The 14,339-nt window shown below is 46.9% G+C and overlaps 1 protein-coding gene across 1 annotated transcript in view; it reads left to right on the top strand.

The window, feature by feature from the left end:
- The window catches only part of MAP3K3 (mitogen-activated protein kinase kinase kinase 3), a 60,318-nt gene that overhangs the window by 39,728 nt on the left and 6,251 nt on the right, over positions 1 to 14,339 (top strand). The window contains exons 8-10 of the mRNA XM_065897959.1: positions 8,313 to 8,446; positions 11,907 to 11,980; positions 14,086 to 14,153. Coding sequence (XP_065754031.1) covers positions 8,313 to 8,446; positions 11,907 to 11,980; positions 14,086 to 14,153 — 276 coding nt within the window. The remainder of the gene's footprint in view (positions 1 to 8,312; positions 8,447 to 11,906; positions 11,981 to 14,085; positions 14,154 to 14,339) is intronic.

Below are 14,339 nucleotides of genomic sequence, written 5' to 3'. Positions count from 1 at the left end.
GCTGAACTGCTCTCTGGAGATCTTGAGCTGAACTTGGGGAGGTCTGAGCATCAGACCTGTCACGGAGCTTGTCTGGGAGTGATAAGCCTCCTCGGGGGCAGCCGGAAGAATGTGTTGCTGAGGCATTGACTTTGCCTCACTGAGTAATTTCTGGAACCCTAGCAAGCACTGGTAGTAAGTGTTGCCAAGCTGAAAGTCTGTATATGTGTTTCATATTTCCCTAACATTTTGGATAATTGGTGGCTGCGTTTTCAATAAGCTGGTTGAGGAGAGAGCCAGCACCCCGACAAGGAAACCTTATCTAGAATATCTCTGGCCCTAAAATCCAGGTGCCCTGGAACCTGGGAATCTCTGCTAGTTTGGCCTCTGTTCCAGAGCCCTTGTAGAGAGCAAGGGGCTGGAGGAGGGCAGCATTGCTCCTTTGCAGAGTAAGCTGTGAGGATGGACATAGGGCAGTGATTGGGCCTCCGGCTCCTAAGCAATTTCCTGTGATTTGTGTGTGGAAGCTACATGCTGGGCCCTCACTGTAGGGGCCGTATATGGAATTTCCTTGTCTGAGAGTGCTAAAATCTTACGGGGAGTAAGATTTCTGTGAACGAGTTCCTATCTATCTAGAGAATGGGCAACACAGCCTCCCAGCACACACACATCCTGGGTTCCTTCAGTCAGCAAGCATTAGGCACCAGCCTTTGGGCTGGCATGAGTGCCATGGTGGAGGCATCTGGGAGGCTGAGGGTGGTGTGGGAGCACAGAGCAGGCAGTAACCAACGGCGCCCAGGACTTTGGGGAAAGGTTTCACTAAAGAGAGGGAACATCAGAGCTGACAAACTAAGGAAGATTTACTGAGCGCAGGGACAGATACTCCGGGCACAGAAAAGGGCATCTGCCAGGCACGATCACAGAAGATGGTGGTGGCTTCTGAGAACCCCAGGTGGTTTGGAGTGGTGGGTTTGACGAGAGAAGCAGGCAGAGCCTGGCAGCCTTTCTAAAAGCTGGAAAATGGCAGAGATTATTTCTAACTGGAACGACCTGGGAAATGCATTCTGGGATTTTTAGAGATTATGGAGGATTTCCATAAGCAAGGATGAGGGGAGAGGGCATTTCAGTGATCTGCTGGTGGAGATCCCACTTATCCTTCAGACTGGCTCGTGTATTGATATTTGGAGAAGTAGAGAAGGCTGGGAAAGAATGCCTGCCTTGGCTGGGGACCCTTGACTGCACGTGGGCTTGTTCGGTGGGCAGTGGAGAGCCACTGGGAACAGTGACCCCTTGTACCCATCTCTATTCTAATGCTTATCACATTGTCTTGTTATTGTATCCCTCTCCCTGTCAAACTGCATTTTTACTCATTTGTTCATTTATTTATTCAAGAAATAATTGCCAGAATCATGGGAAGCAAAACACACAGTTCCTGTCCCTATGGCCCTTGTCCACCTGTGGAAAGTCAGACCTTACGTGTCATGATGTGATTCATCTATAATTACAGGCTGCGACCAGAAGGTGTGTGGTGCTGGGAGCACGTATAGCAGAAGGATGTGACCTGATTTTGGGGCCAGAGAAGCCATAGGCTGTGACCCAGAGCTTGAAGGGGACTTACTCAAAGGGGATATAGGGAGGAGGGCTCCAGGCAGGAGAGCTACCCATGCGGAGGCCTCATGGTAGAGGGAGTGTGGTGTGTTTGAGAACCAGAAGGAAGCCCTGAGAGCTGGAGAGCTGAGAACAAGGGAAAGGAGGATGGGCTGAGGCTGGGGAGGGAGGCCGAGCCTTGGGGACCGTGATGAATATTTTGATCCTTACGTTGAAAGCAGTGAAAATACACCTTAGGATTTTTAAGTGAAGAGGAATGGGTGGCATATTCGGATTTGTATTTTGAAAAGATTGCTCCAACTGCATACAGTGTGGAGAGCCAATCACAGGGGGGCAAGCATGGGTATTAGTTAATGCAGTGGTCCAGGTGAAAGAAGACAGAAGCGTGGATTAGGCTAGTGAGGGTAGTGGAGAGAGGAAGGAACAGGTGGATTTGAGGCATTTAGAAGGTAAAGCCAACAGGACATGGCATCATGGTCTAGGGACATTGCGGGGGGGCGGTCCCTGAGATCCTTTTAGGATCTGGAAGGTCAAAGCTACTTTCATAATAATACTAAGACATGATTTGGCTCTCATATATATAGTGGAATTTTCCAGAGGTTACCTGCCTGAGGTAATGTCATTGCTCTATGGCTAATGGAATGTGTACTTGTGTATTATTGTGTTTTAAAATTTTTTGACCCTTATTTCTAATACAGTAAATATCAATTGATATAACCCCTATAAATAAAAGCTCTTTGGTGTCCCAAGTTTTAGAAGTGGAAAAGGGGTCTAAGTTCAAAAGGTTTACGAACCACTGTGGTATTGGATTGGATTTTCAGGTGTTGAGAGAGCAGGACGTAAGTTACTGGTTTGTGGATTTGGGTAATTGGCAGTGCCTTTCACCAAGACAGAGACTAGAAGAGAGCCTGGTTTCAGGCACTGCGAAGGGCAGACCTTAAGTTTTAGACAGGTTGAATTGGTATTATTATGGATATTTTGGTATGATTATCGATTCACCAATAAACATTTGTGTTTTTTTTTTAAAAAGAGACAGCCAAGAGGTGATAGCAGATGGGCAGCTAACTATACAGATCTCTAGCTCAGAGGGGAGAAAACCAAAGGTAGAAACAATTGGAAATTGTCAAGTTGAAGCCATGGGCCCAGATAAGAGTTTCTAAACAGACTACAAAATGAGAAGAGAAGAGGGCCTAGGACTGAGCCTTAGAAACCCAGACAGTGGCCAATTAGAGGAGGATGAGCCTGCAGGACGCAGGAAAGGAGTGACCAGAGAAGTAGGAGGGAAAGTAAGAGAAGGTGGGAAGAAGACGTTACATGGTACCAGCTAGGTTGGAAAGGACAGACCAAGAGTAAGAGACACAAACTTGTCATTTTCATCCACAAATGTCTGAGTGCTTGCTGTGCTGGTACAGGGTAAGGCCTTCTGGAATAGAAGGAAACAGAAAGAGAGAAGTCAAGGTTTAAGCATGAGGGACTAGGAGAAGTCCTAGCTATACAAATGGGGTTAAACGAGAAGCCTTAGTGATTCAACCCCCCACCTACAGGAGGGGCTTCTCTGCCCTCCTCCTCCACCAGCATTAATGTACTTGTGCTACCAGTGCATATGAGTGGAAGACTAAACATGCAGGTCATTCAGCTCCCACTGCAACATTTTCAGTAATGAGGAAGTGCAGGGAAGCCCAACCCAATTTTAGACAGCTCTCTTTATTCGACGTTCATCCTTATTTTGAATTGAAATTCTGCCTTCTCTCACTTTACGCGTTGACTCTAGTACTGCTCTCTTGAGCAACACAGATAACATCTTTCATATGACAGTTTTTCAGATATTTGAAACCAGCTATTCTGTTCACCTTTTGTTTTTTCCATCATAATATACATACCTTGAATTCCAGGTTTTTTTCAAGCCAGTTAGTCTGCTAAAAATAAAATAAAATAAATATTACATAAATAAATAAATTTTAAAAAACTATTAGGGAATGTGTTAACCCAAAAGAGAGACCCCTGTGGGAAGATCTGCAGACAAGGCAAATGGAATTTCCCTATGCGAATATACCCTTCCTTGTGTCTTTGCCTGTAGAAATTCTATCACCTTTTGAAGCTGAGCTCAAGCACTGTTTCTTCCACAATGCAGTGGGCGGTGCCCTTAAGCCATCAACTAAAGGACTTGTCCCTGCCACATCTGACTCCCATTTGGTCTAGTGTATCTTAAGTCCTTCGCCTCTGTTCTTATTCCATCTCGCTCCTCGTCCTGCCACTGCGTCCCACAGCGGGGCAAGCCAGATCGTCCCACTAAGGAATGGGTAGCTGATGAGTAGAGGCAATCAGTTCTTTCAAGGGGTTTGGCCATAAAAAAAAAAAAAAAGAGGTGGGCTAGTGGCTTAAGGCAGTGGCAGAAATAAGGTCAGGATATTTTTTAGGCTAGAGATCTGAGCATGTTTATGAAGGGAGGCACAAAGACAGGTGAAAAGGAGATTGAAGGTGGTGAAGAGGGGACCATAGGGGAGCTGAATCCTGCTGGGGGTGAACTGGGGAGTCCAGGCAGAGGGCTTATAGTTCCTTGGTAAGGAGGAGGGCAGCCCTCTTCCTCTGAGAACAGAGGAGGAAAAACTCAGGCAGAGGGAAAAGGAATGTTGAAAGGATGAGATGACTTACACTGACACCCGGGCAGTAACAAGTTAGAGAGCTATACACAGTGCACACCTCCAGTCCTGGTAAGATATGCAAGAGTGGAAACCAGGACTGCAGAGGTAGTGACCACATACATGGAAACAAAAAGGTCAGCTTCCTTCACTGCACAGGTTTTTTTTCTCCTTCTTGCTAAAAATTCTTCTGTGATACTAGATGAGACCAGAAACTGTTTAGTGGTGGTCACAACTTCAAAATAAAATGGGAGTTTTGAAAGTTGAAACACAGGATGTTCTCAAGGTCTTACGAGATGAAAATATTGCGGAGCTCTGCTCTGCACAACCTGGTCCAGTGCGAGGATATTGAAGAAGAAAAAAAGATTTGATTCTTCCCCTCATCAGCTCCCTAAGAGAGAACAAGGTTTAGAGAAAATAGTCGATGGCCAAAAAAAGCTTTCTCTTTGTACTTGCAATGACCTGCACATTAACACTGACCCAAAGCCCTAGAACTAACTCCCTGTGGAGGCAACTTCCTGACTGCATCAGCTTCCTGACAGGAGTCTCCTATGAGAAGGCTAGAGTCTGAGAACCTAGCTTTCAGCTTTGAGTCAGAAGACAGAGCAAAAGAATCAGCCGTATCCTAGGGTAAGGGTTTTGCTGCCCCAGATCAAGGAGGTAAGCAGAGAGCCAGCAAGCGCTAGAGGAATGCAGACAGCTGGCAGCTGAAATCCTTGTTCAGAAGAGAGCACTTCTGAGCACAGGATTACTACTCTGTTCTTTCACTTCAGCTGGTGCTGAGAGGGGGCCCCTTGGTATAAGTGCCCTGATGAGACTAGAGCAAGATCAGGCTGGAATGCCAGGGAAGGGTGGCCCAGAGAAGCTGCCTGCCTTCTGAGACCTAGGATGAGCTGTGTGTTGCATAGCACTGTGTTTGTGCTGTCTGGCTCACTGTTGTCCGTGCTGGTAAATACGTGAGGATCAGTGAGTCTTACAGTTCAGTGTCCTGTCCTATTCAGGGCCCTGTCTCACTCGTTCTCAGATGCTGTTGTGTGTCTCATTAGCCCCTAATTTCTGAAATGAAGATAAAAACTAAACTGAAAATGCTCTGGAGCAGTTCTGCCAACTCCTGGTTTTTCCATTCGCTTCCTCTGATAGCCATTGGTTTGGGGAGACTTCCCTTTCCTGCCCCAAGCTGTGGGCCTGTGCACAATAGCCCCTGGCCCATTGCCCATCAGATAACAAGGCTGGCTCTCGGCAGGCAGCAATGTGTATTGGAAAAAGTGAAAGTCTCTGGCTGGAAATAAAAGCTCAGAAAACCTTTGCTGTTTTCCCCCAGCCCCTCCTGGGTCTGTAGTGCTGGCCTCATGTGAGCTAGTCCCATCCCACCTGCAAAACCAGGGGAGAGTTCAGTGGCAGCGGTGAAGGAGAGAATGGGTGTTGAGGGGCCAGGGATCTTTTGTGCCGGGGAGGTCGCACCCTAGATGCTCTGATGCTCAGATCGAGGGTAGTTCAGCCTACCTGGGGGTAGTTTGGACTAGTGTGTGGGATTTCATCAATACGTAAGAGTTTTTCTTTCTCTCTCATCAGTTCCTCACAAGAGACATTTTTTGTTTGTTGTAGGTCAAATATGTAATACCTTTTCGCTCCAGAATGTATTGGTCAGGGTTCAGTTGCACAGAACAGAATCCACTCTGACTAGTTTCAGGAAGAAGGCATTTGGTGCACATTCTGGCTTGTAAAATCATGAAGAGTGAGAAACAGACTCTAAGTCTAAAGACACACTGCAGAGCTCCTCTTCTCTCTGTAATGAGGAAGCCACCGGATCCAGAAGCACAGGGCCCCTGTGCTCTGTCCACACACCACTTACACAGGGATACCTGCACCTGTGTCTTGAGATCAGGTGTGGGGTCTCTGCTAGTGCTGCAGCAGAAAAACCAAGGCTTCTAGGACTGTGCCCAGGAACAGCAGGAAGCCATCCAGATCTCACACAAGTGCATCTAACTGGCTGAACCTAAAGGAGGTCTTAGAATAGCTTTTAGCTGATGAACTTCTGAAGTGCTGGAAGGCACACTAGAAGGGTAGAATGGCTCTTGAGTCTATCTGACCCATTATATCTGCTACACAGAGTGAAGGGAACGAATGGAATTCTGTCGAGTTCCTACCACGTATATGTGTACCTGTGCTACCACATTTCATTTATAATTTCCAAAAACGGTTATGAGGTAGATAGTTGTTTCCTTTTTGAAATGAGGAAATTTAGGTGAGAGTTTAAATCATTCAGCTAATAAGTGACAAAGCCTGATTTGAACCTCTGTTTATCTAATTTTCAAGCCTAGGCTTTTCTCACTATACCTTGCTCCCCTTTTTAGGTCGCTTCTGCTGCTGACAAATGTTGCCAACATAGGGATTGGATTTCCATAGAACCTGTGGGCTACTAGAATGTTTTCCAAAGCCGGAAGTGGGAAGTAGGCACTGGGCTACTGTTTGTAAGCCATGTGTTAAAAAGCGCTCTGTGCTTTAGGGCACGCTAGGGCTTAAGAAAACTATCTTTCTTTTCATGGTTACACTGGCATTTCGTGCTACAGTGGCAAGGGAAATGGCCGGCTGCATGGGTCTTTGTCATCTGGCCCTCTGAAAAATGGAGTAGCTTTCTCGTTCGATTTCCCCTTACCTCCATCTTGTCATTGCCTTCGAGCCCTCTGTTGGCCAGATGGCATCTTGCATCCAACTCACAAGTGATCACTGACAGAACAACTCTGAATCTGAGCTTCATGAGACATGGCACTGTGTTTCCCTTGTGCTGTCAAGAAATCCCCATATTTGCCTCCCTGCTGCTCCTTGCAGAAAGGCTGTCACATTTCCCCATGGGTGGGATCCCCCCGTCCTCTGTTTGGATTGCTTATGGGGAATGTATGAGTAGCATGGCTGCCCCTTTTGGAAATAAACTGTGGTCTCAAAATTGCCTTGGCTGAAATATACTGGGAGTCACAAGGCCTGTTTTCTAGATGCAGCACCACCCTTAAGACACTACATGACTTTGGGCCTTGGCTTCCCCTCCTGCACACTGTGGATGATAATAATGCACCTCCGCTGTAGGTGTGTTGTGAGAATTAAAGACAAGGTAACAGTATAAAAAAGAAAAGGACTTCCCTGGCGGTCCAGTGGTTAAGACTCTGTGCTTCCACTGCCGGGGCGAGGGTTTGATCCCTGGTCGGGGAACTAAGATCCCGCGTATTGTGCAGGTGGCCGGGGGGTGGGGGAGCGGAGAAACAAAAGAAAAATTGCCTTGGCTGATTTCATTGCTCTGTTAGTTCATGGCATAGCATCCCTAAATGTATACTCTGAGCAGCATCAGTTTCTGCCAGGGCTTAGAAAACTTGGACAAACAGACTCTTTCCTCCATGGGCTGTCTGAGATCATTTGAAAGGCATGGTTCAGGTACCTCCTTATCTCAGAATTGGTAGCCTCTACCCTGTGAGTGAGGTGTTGCAAGTGGAAATCCAGCATAATTCTGTGCCTGTTTTTAGAGCAGTTTGGTTTCTGGCCTCTGCCCTCGAGTCAAGTGGGGAAGCCAGACTACCAAGAGCCTCAGGTTAGCCTTCCCACCCGAGATCGTGTCAGTGGTTCTTGGAGAGAGTATGGGTTGATGCCTCCAACAAGAGATTGGAGCACCAAGTGCTCTCGGTGGCGAATTCATTAAAATAGCATCTCTACAAACCGCATGATCCTTGTATTCTGATCGAGTGACACTGTGAAGAAGAATGAAGGAGTCAGTTTCTTGAAGGACATTGAAAATAATAGTTTAAAACTCCTTAAAGACTATCTTTCAAAGAGCAACCCTACCCACCATTCCTTAACTTTTCTCTTAAGTATTTTTCTTCCTTCTTGGGGTCCTTGGATTAGGGGGAGGAGCTGCCTGGCTCAGGAAGTTTCCTTCAACCTCAGCACTTTGTTAGGCCCTCCCTCTCCTCCAGGATGTTCAAAGAGCCAAACCAGTTCTCTACCACCAAGCAGATGCTTGGTCTGAGCTGGCCCTAAGTCTGCTCCTCTCAGGCTGCAGGTCCTGGCTCTGCAGTCAAAGGTCGTGTTTCTGTGCTCTAGGCTCCCAGAACCCCGGCCGAAGCTCGCCTCCCCCTGGCTACGTGCCTGAGCGGCAGCAGCGGATTGCCCGACAGGGGTCCTACACCAGCATCAACAGCGAGGGGGAGTTCATCCCAGAGACCAGCGAGCAGTGCGTGAGTATAGTCTGGGGATGGGGGTTTTGGGGCTGGGGTGTGTCTTGGGACGTGTCAGACCACGCTTAGCAGGGGGAGTTCTCAGTGGGCATGGTGTGTAGGTGAGGGACTTGAGTCCTATCCAGTAGCTTTTTTGTAAACCAGGCCTGCCAAAATACGAATTTTTCCTTTCTAGGGGCCAAATATCAATTTCTACCAAAGACAGAATCTAAGCTACCTAGCCTCCTTGGTGCTGGATGTGCATTTGACAGATTTTTCCTCTTCCGTGGTCCTCTTACTGGTCTCCCTGCCGAACACCACTCCGCTGTTTGTATACTTCCTTACAACGACCTGTCATTTCAGCAGAGTTTTAACATGTGACCAGTCCTAAAGAGATTTTGTTTTGCATTTCAACCAGATTTTAGTTTTGCTATTTCTTAATGAAAGGTAACGAGTATACCAGTCCAAACTAGGACTGGCTCCTTTGGGTGGACTTTTATGATAGTAGACAGCTGTATTAGTTATCTGTTGCTAAATAAAACAACCACAAACTTAGCAGCTTAAAACAGTAGACATTTATTATTTTACAGTTTCCTTGGGCCCAGAATCCAGGCATGACTTAGCTGGGTTCTCCACTCAGGGTCACACAAGGCTTCACTCAAGTGTCAGCCAGGCTGCATTTCTTTCTGAAGCTTGTGGTTCCCTTCCAGGTTCACATGGTGGTTGGCAGAATTCAGTTTCTTGTGGTTGTAGTGCTGTGGTCCCTGTTTTCTTGCTGGCTGTCGGCCAGGGGCCACTCTGAGCTCCTAGAAGCCACTTGCAGTTCCTTGCCATGTGGCCCTCTCAAAATATGGTAGCTTCTTCAAGGCCAGCAGAAGAATCTCTTGCTCTGGTCTGCAAAGATGAAGTCTCAGGCTTCCCTGGTGGCGCAGTGCTTAAGAATCTGCCTGCCAATGCAGGGGACTTGGGTTTGAGCCCTGGCCCGGGAAGATCCCACATACCGCGGAGCAACTAAGCCTGTGAGCCACAGCTACTGAGCCTGCGCTCTAGAGCCCGGGAGCCACAACTACTGAGCCCATGTGCCACAACTGCTGAAGCCCACACGCCTAGAGCCTGTGCTCCACAGCAAGAGAAGCCACCGCAGTGAGAAGCCCGCACACTGCAACAAAAGGGTAGCTAGCCCCCGCTCACTGCAACTAGAGAAAGCCCGCAGGCGGCAACGAAAATCCATCCTCTTTGCCATAGTCTATTGACTAGAAGCAAATTACAAGTTCTACCTATACTCAAGGGGCGGGGGTTATATGCAAGGCTTTGACTTACTGGGGTGGGGTGGAGTGAGGACATCCTAGGGTGCTTCTACCACAATGGCTTACCCATTTTAATGGCTAGCTTTTTAAACTTGTGGCCCACTTGATGAAAATGGCACTTTGGCTTAGTGAATTCAGCAAGAATGAGATCTCTGGCTTCATTCTGAAGTTTTTTCAATGAGCTTGCTTTGATTGCAAGAAAAAGATCTGTCTTATAAACTTTTGGGATTTGATCTTGAAAGGGGAAATTTCTTAAGGGTAAAAGCATCCAGTAGAAGGCCAGCACCATCACATGGGGGATTTTACCAAAAAAACCTGATTCTTATAACTTCTTTTTCCTAAAACTGATTCTTACAACTTTTCTTTCCCCTCAATAGCTAATCTCTGTGTAGCATTGTTCAAACTATATAGTCTATGAGAAGCATTTTTAAACTGCCTCTTCTCTCTTCTACAGTCCTGCCTTCCAGAGTCCCTTCTTGGATATCTTACTGACCATCCTTTCCATTTTCTCTAACCAGAGTGCTTCCAGACATCAGCTGTACTAGGGGTGACGTTGCTAATGAGTTTGATTGCCTTTGCTTTCTATCCCTCCCCATGCTCCTATATCCTGGTCCTTTTACTTCTTTACCTGCCTGGCCCTGGAAGGCATGGGAGTATTGGACTTGTAGTGAGGATAGACTTTTAGAAAGAGGCCAAGGAAGCAGGAGAATGCCTAGGTCCTTCCCCAGTGCCTGCCTCTTTAGCTAAAGAGAATTGCTGCTGCTAATGGGCCATTCAAGATAAATCCACTTAACAGAAACCAAAACAGCATAGTATATAGTGAAAGAGTATCCAACTGGGACTTTCTTGAAAAATGAAACTAAGATAACTTTATTTTGTTTTTTCTTTAATCAGATTTGAGTAATAGTTGCATCTATTTGCTAATTTTTAGAACGAACAAAGCATGATTCAGGCTAATTTTTTTTGGCTTAATTTTTCTAACAAAAATTTTACTAGCACAACATAACTTCCTTCACTTCCTCTTTGACTTCTGCAGCACTGTCCTAAAGAGGCTCCCTATTTTTTTGCAGAAGCCTTCGCGGGGTTCAGTGTATTTCCCACAGGCCTTCCTTGAGCCTTTGGTATCCTTCCTCCTTCGTCACACCTGTCACGTTGTTACACTTGCTCACTCTCTCTTCCTCTGTTATCTGATCTAACTTTGCCAAATATGCACTTTATGGTTTGGGAGCAGTTCTTTCCCATGTTGGTTTTATCCTCTTGGGGAAATCCTATATCCTTATCAAGATTTTGGGGATTTTACTTTTCAATTAATTTGCCTTGATTGGCAGTTTAAAAAAAATCATATATGACAATATATGAGTGACAGTATGGGTGAGGTGGACTGGACTCCAGCATTAAATGGGAAGAGATAATTTGAGATGGAAATCAATTTTATCAAAGTTGTTCATGAATTTTCATGGTTCTGATACTCTGCTTCCCTATGTAATGTTTAACTTTGGATCTCAGATAATAAATTCTCTGGTAGTGAATACCCCCCGTAGGCAAAATGAGGGGGAGATTAGTTGGAGAAAAAGCTAATCTGAAGGCTTTTTGTTACTGCATTTGACCAAGGGCCAGAGAAACATTTTAACTTACATAGATACTTACTGGCTCTGCAGGAGAACCAGGAACTGGGAAATTTTTGTTCTGTGTCAGCTGTGTACTAACTAGTTTCATGACTTCAGACAATTCTCCTAACCTTTCTAGACCTGCAATGGCTTGTCTGTGAAATGAGGGCAATAAAATTATGAATTTTAAATTATAAATTGTGGAGTGTAAACAGAAGCATTATGGTCCCACCCAAATGCACTGGAAGCCTCTGCAGGGTAGTCCCATCTCCAGCACCAGGCTCCAGCATTCACAAGCCAAGAAAATGTCAACAAGAGAAGCAGCGTCTCTGCTTTGCTCTTCTGGCAGAGCTCCTTGGGATGCCAGCCAGGCATTTTTCTCACTCCTGGAAACTTGCCTTTCAGACTGTGGGGGAGAATGGTACCTTCCTAACCATTCTTCCCACTGCCCTGGCGGAGAAAGGGCACTTTCATATTTTGGAAAAGAAAAAGGACCATTTGCTGGCCTTGGCTGGGTCACCTGGCTGGGATTGGGGCTGGGGTTTTATTGTATGACTTGCCTTGCAGATGCTGGATCCCCTGAGCAGTGCTGAAAATTCCTTGTCAGGAAGCTGCCAATCCTTGGACAGGTCCGCAGACAGGTATGAGACTGTGGCCGGTTCGGGAGTTAGTGCATAGGCACTTTTGGAACTGGTGAGCCGAGGAAATGGAGTCAGCTGGTGCGTGTCCCTGAGCTGCATGTTGATGTGCAGGCCCACGGTTAAAACTCATGCTTCTGGGCAAGAAACCTTCCGCTAGCGCTCCTAGCCCTCTCCTTAATTTTCCAAACAGGGAGAATGTTATGTTTGTATAATTAGATGAATGTAGTAGGTTATAATAGCAGCTCACATGTATTAAACGCTTGCTCTGTTGTTCCAAGCACTTTACATGTTTTGACTTCCCACATAACACATGCTGCCCTTGTACCCTTAGCCTCATTGCTGAGATCTGGACAACCTTCAATGCTTGGGGGACAAAACTGAATTATCACTTTTGGGTTTACTTTCTTTTTTTTTTTTCTCCAAGTCTTTCTGGTGGAATAAGAAACTGGGATATAAAAACCAGAAAACAAGATATTCAGACTGCCTAGCTTACCACACTGCATGCTTGGTGTGTAATCTTGTTCTTACACTTTGGGAGGCAAGAAGCGTCATCCTTCACACACCACGTGGTTCTATGGAGCTGATTTGCCCGTCAGCGGGGGTGTTTGGAGGTGGCTTTGGCACCTATCATTGGCCACCTATCATTGGTGGCTTTGGCATATCTATCATTGATGTAGCCAGTCTCTCTCCTTGGCCTTATTATGCCCAAGAGCACATTTTGACCACATCTGGCTGGGCTTAGGACTGTTCCTTAGCCTCTGTGGTCAGAGGCTAAGGAACAGTTCTGGGGATTTTCTTTTCTTTTTGTAACTGATTAATTGCTCACATGGGTAATCACCTTGTGACCATGGCCGGATCTGTACCGTGTCTCTCCTAACAGACCTGTGAGCTACTGAGCGTGGTCTCCCCTCTTGGTATCATAGAAAAGTCACAGTTGCTTATTGGCATCCAATCTGCAGCCTTATTTTAGGCTTGCTTTCCAACCAAAAGAGTAAGAAGGCAGGGCTTCCCTGGTGGCACAGTGGTTGAGAGTCCGCCTGCCGATGCAGGGGACATGAGTTCATGCCCTGGTCTGGCAAGATCCCACATGCCGCGGAGCGGCTGGGCCCGTGAGCCATGGCCGCTGAGCTTGCGCGTCCGGAGCCTGTGCTCCGCAACGGGAGAGGCCACAACGGTGAGAGGCCCGCGTACCGCAAAAAAAAAAAGACTAAGAAGGCACAGGTGAAAGTGCCAGAGTTGCTGCTGCAAACTGAGAGCTCTGCTAGGACAGGAACTGACTCTGGCTTTGAATTCTCTTCTAAGCTTTGTGGCCACGCTGGTGGGGGAGGGGAGCTGTGGGACAGGACCACAGAAGGTCTAGCAGTTGGGAAGTAGGGGACAGCCCCTGCATCACTGCCTTGAGAGTTTCTGACCTATGACCTTTTCCAAAGGCACTCTCACATGAGGGAAAGAACCATTCAGGTGGATGCTGGGAAAGATAACTCACTTGATTCTTGAATTCTTCCTCTGTCTCTCCAATGCTTTGTTTTCTTCTCCTTGGGAGTCAGACTCAGTGACCTGGACTTTACTTCCTTGAGGGCCAGCATAACCTAAGGTCAGAGCTTTCATCTTCCCTTCATGGGATCTGGAGCCATATAGACCCAGCTCCACCAAATATTAGTTGAATAGTTTTGGACAAGCCCTTTAACCTCTCTGTTCCTGTTTTCCACGTCTCTAAAATGGGACGGTGGTGGTTACTCTGAAAGGAAGATGCTGTTGCTATCTTTATTACTGCGCTGGGCAAGGGACTTTGTGCAGCTCTTCCCCTGTCACCAAGGTGGGAGGGAAGGGTAAGATAAAGCACTGTGCAGCCAGGGTGGAGGTCGGTAGCACTGGAGGGCTTCATTATTCAGGGTCCCGTCAGATGTGGGCCTCAGACTAGTGAAGAGAAAGTAGTAGGCTGAGAAAAGGGCTGTTTCTCTCCAACTCTGCTTCCTACCATGCAATGACATGTGTGGGAAGGAGCTAGGAGAGAAGCAGTCTGTGTGAGTGTCCTCTCTTCTGCCCTGTTGAGCTGCTTTGGAGGTACCCTGAAGTCTACTTCGTGATTCATTTTGTTTTTCTAGCCCATCCTTCCGGAAATCGCGAATGTCCCGAGCCCAGAGCTTCCCAGACAACAGACAGGAATTCTCGGGTGAGTTCTCCAGAGCCTGGGTGAGCACTGCGGGGTGTCCGGGTGGGGCTGCAGGCAGTCTGCTTTTGATGGCTGAGTTGGGAAGAGAAGCCAGGGCTGTATTTTAATTCTCCTCGGGCTTGCTGCTCTGAGGCCTCAGGTGACCTAGAGGCTTAAATGGATCACTAACATTGGCCTGTCGAGAAG

Source organism: Phocoena phocoena, chromosome 19, assembly GCF_963924675.1.
Source record: "Phocoena phocoena chromosome 19, mPhoPho1.1, whole genome shotgun sequence".
Classification (NCBI taxonomy): Eukaryota; Metazoa; Chordata; class Mammalia; order Artiodactyla; family Phocoenidae; genus Phocoena; species Phocoena phocoena.
The sequence above is the reverse complement of the archived record's forward strand: the minus strand, read 5'-3'. Positions and strand labels throughout refer to the sequence as shown.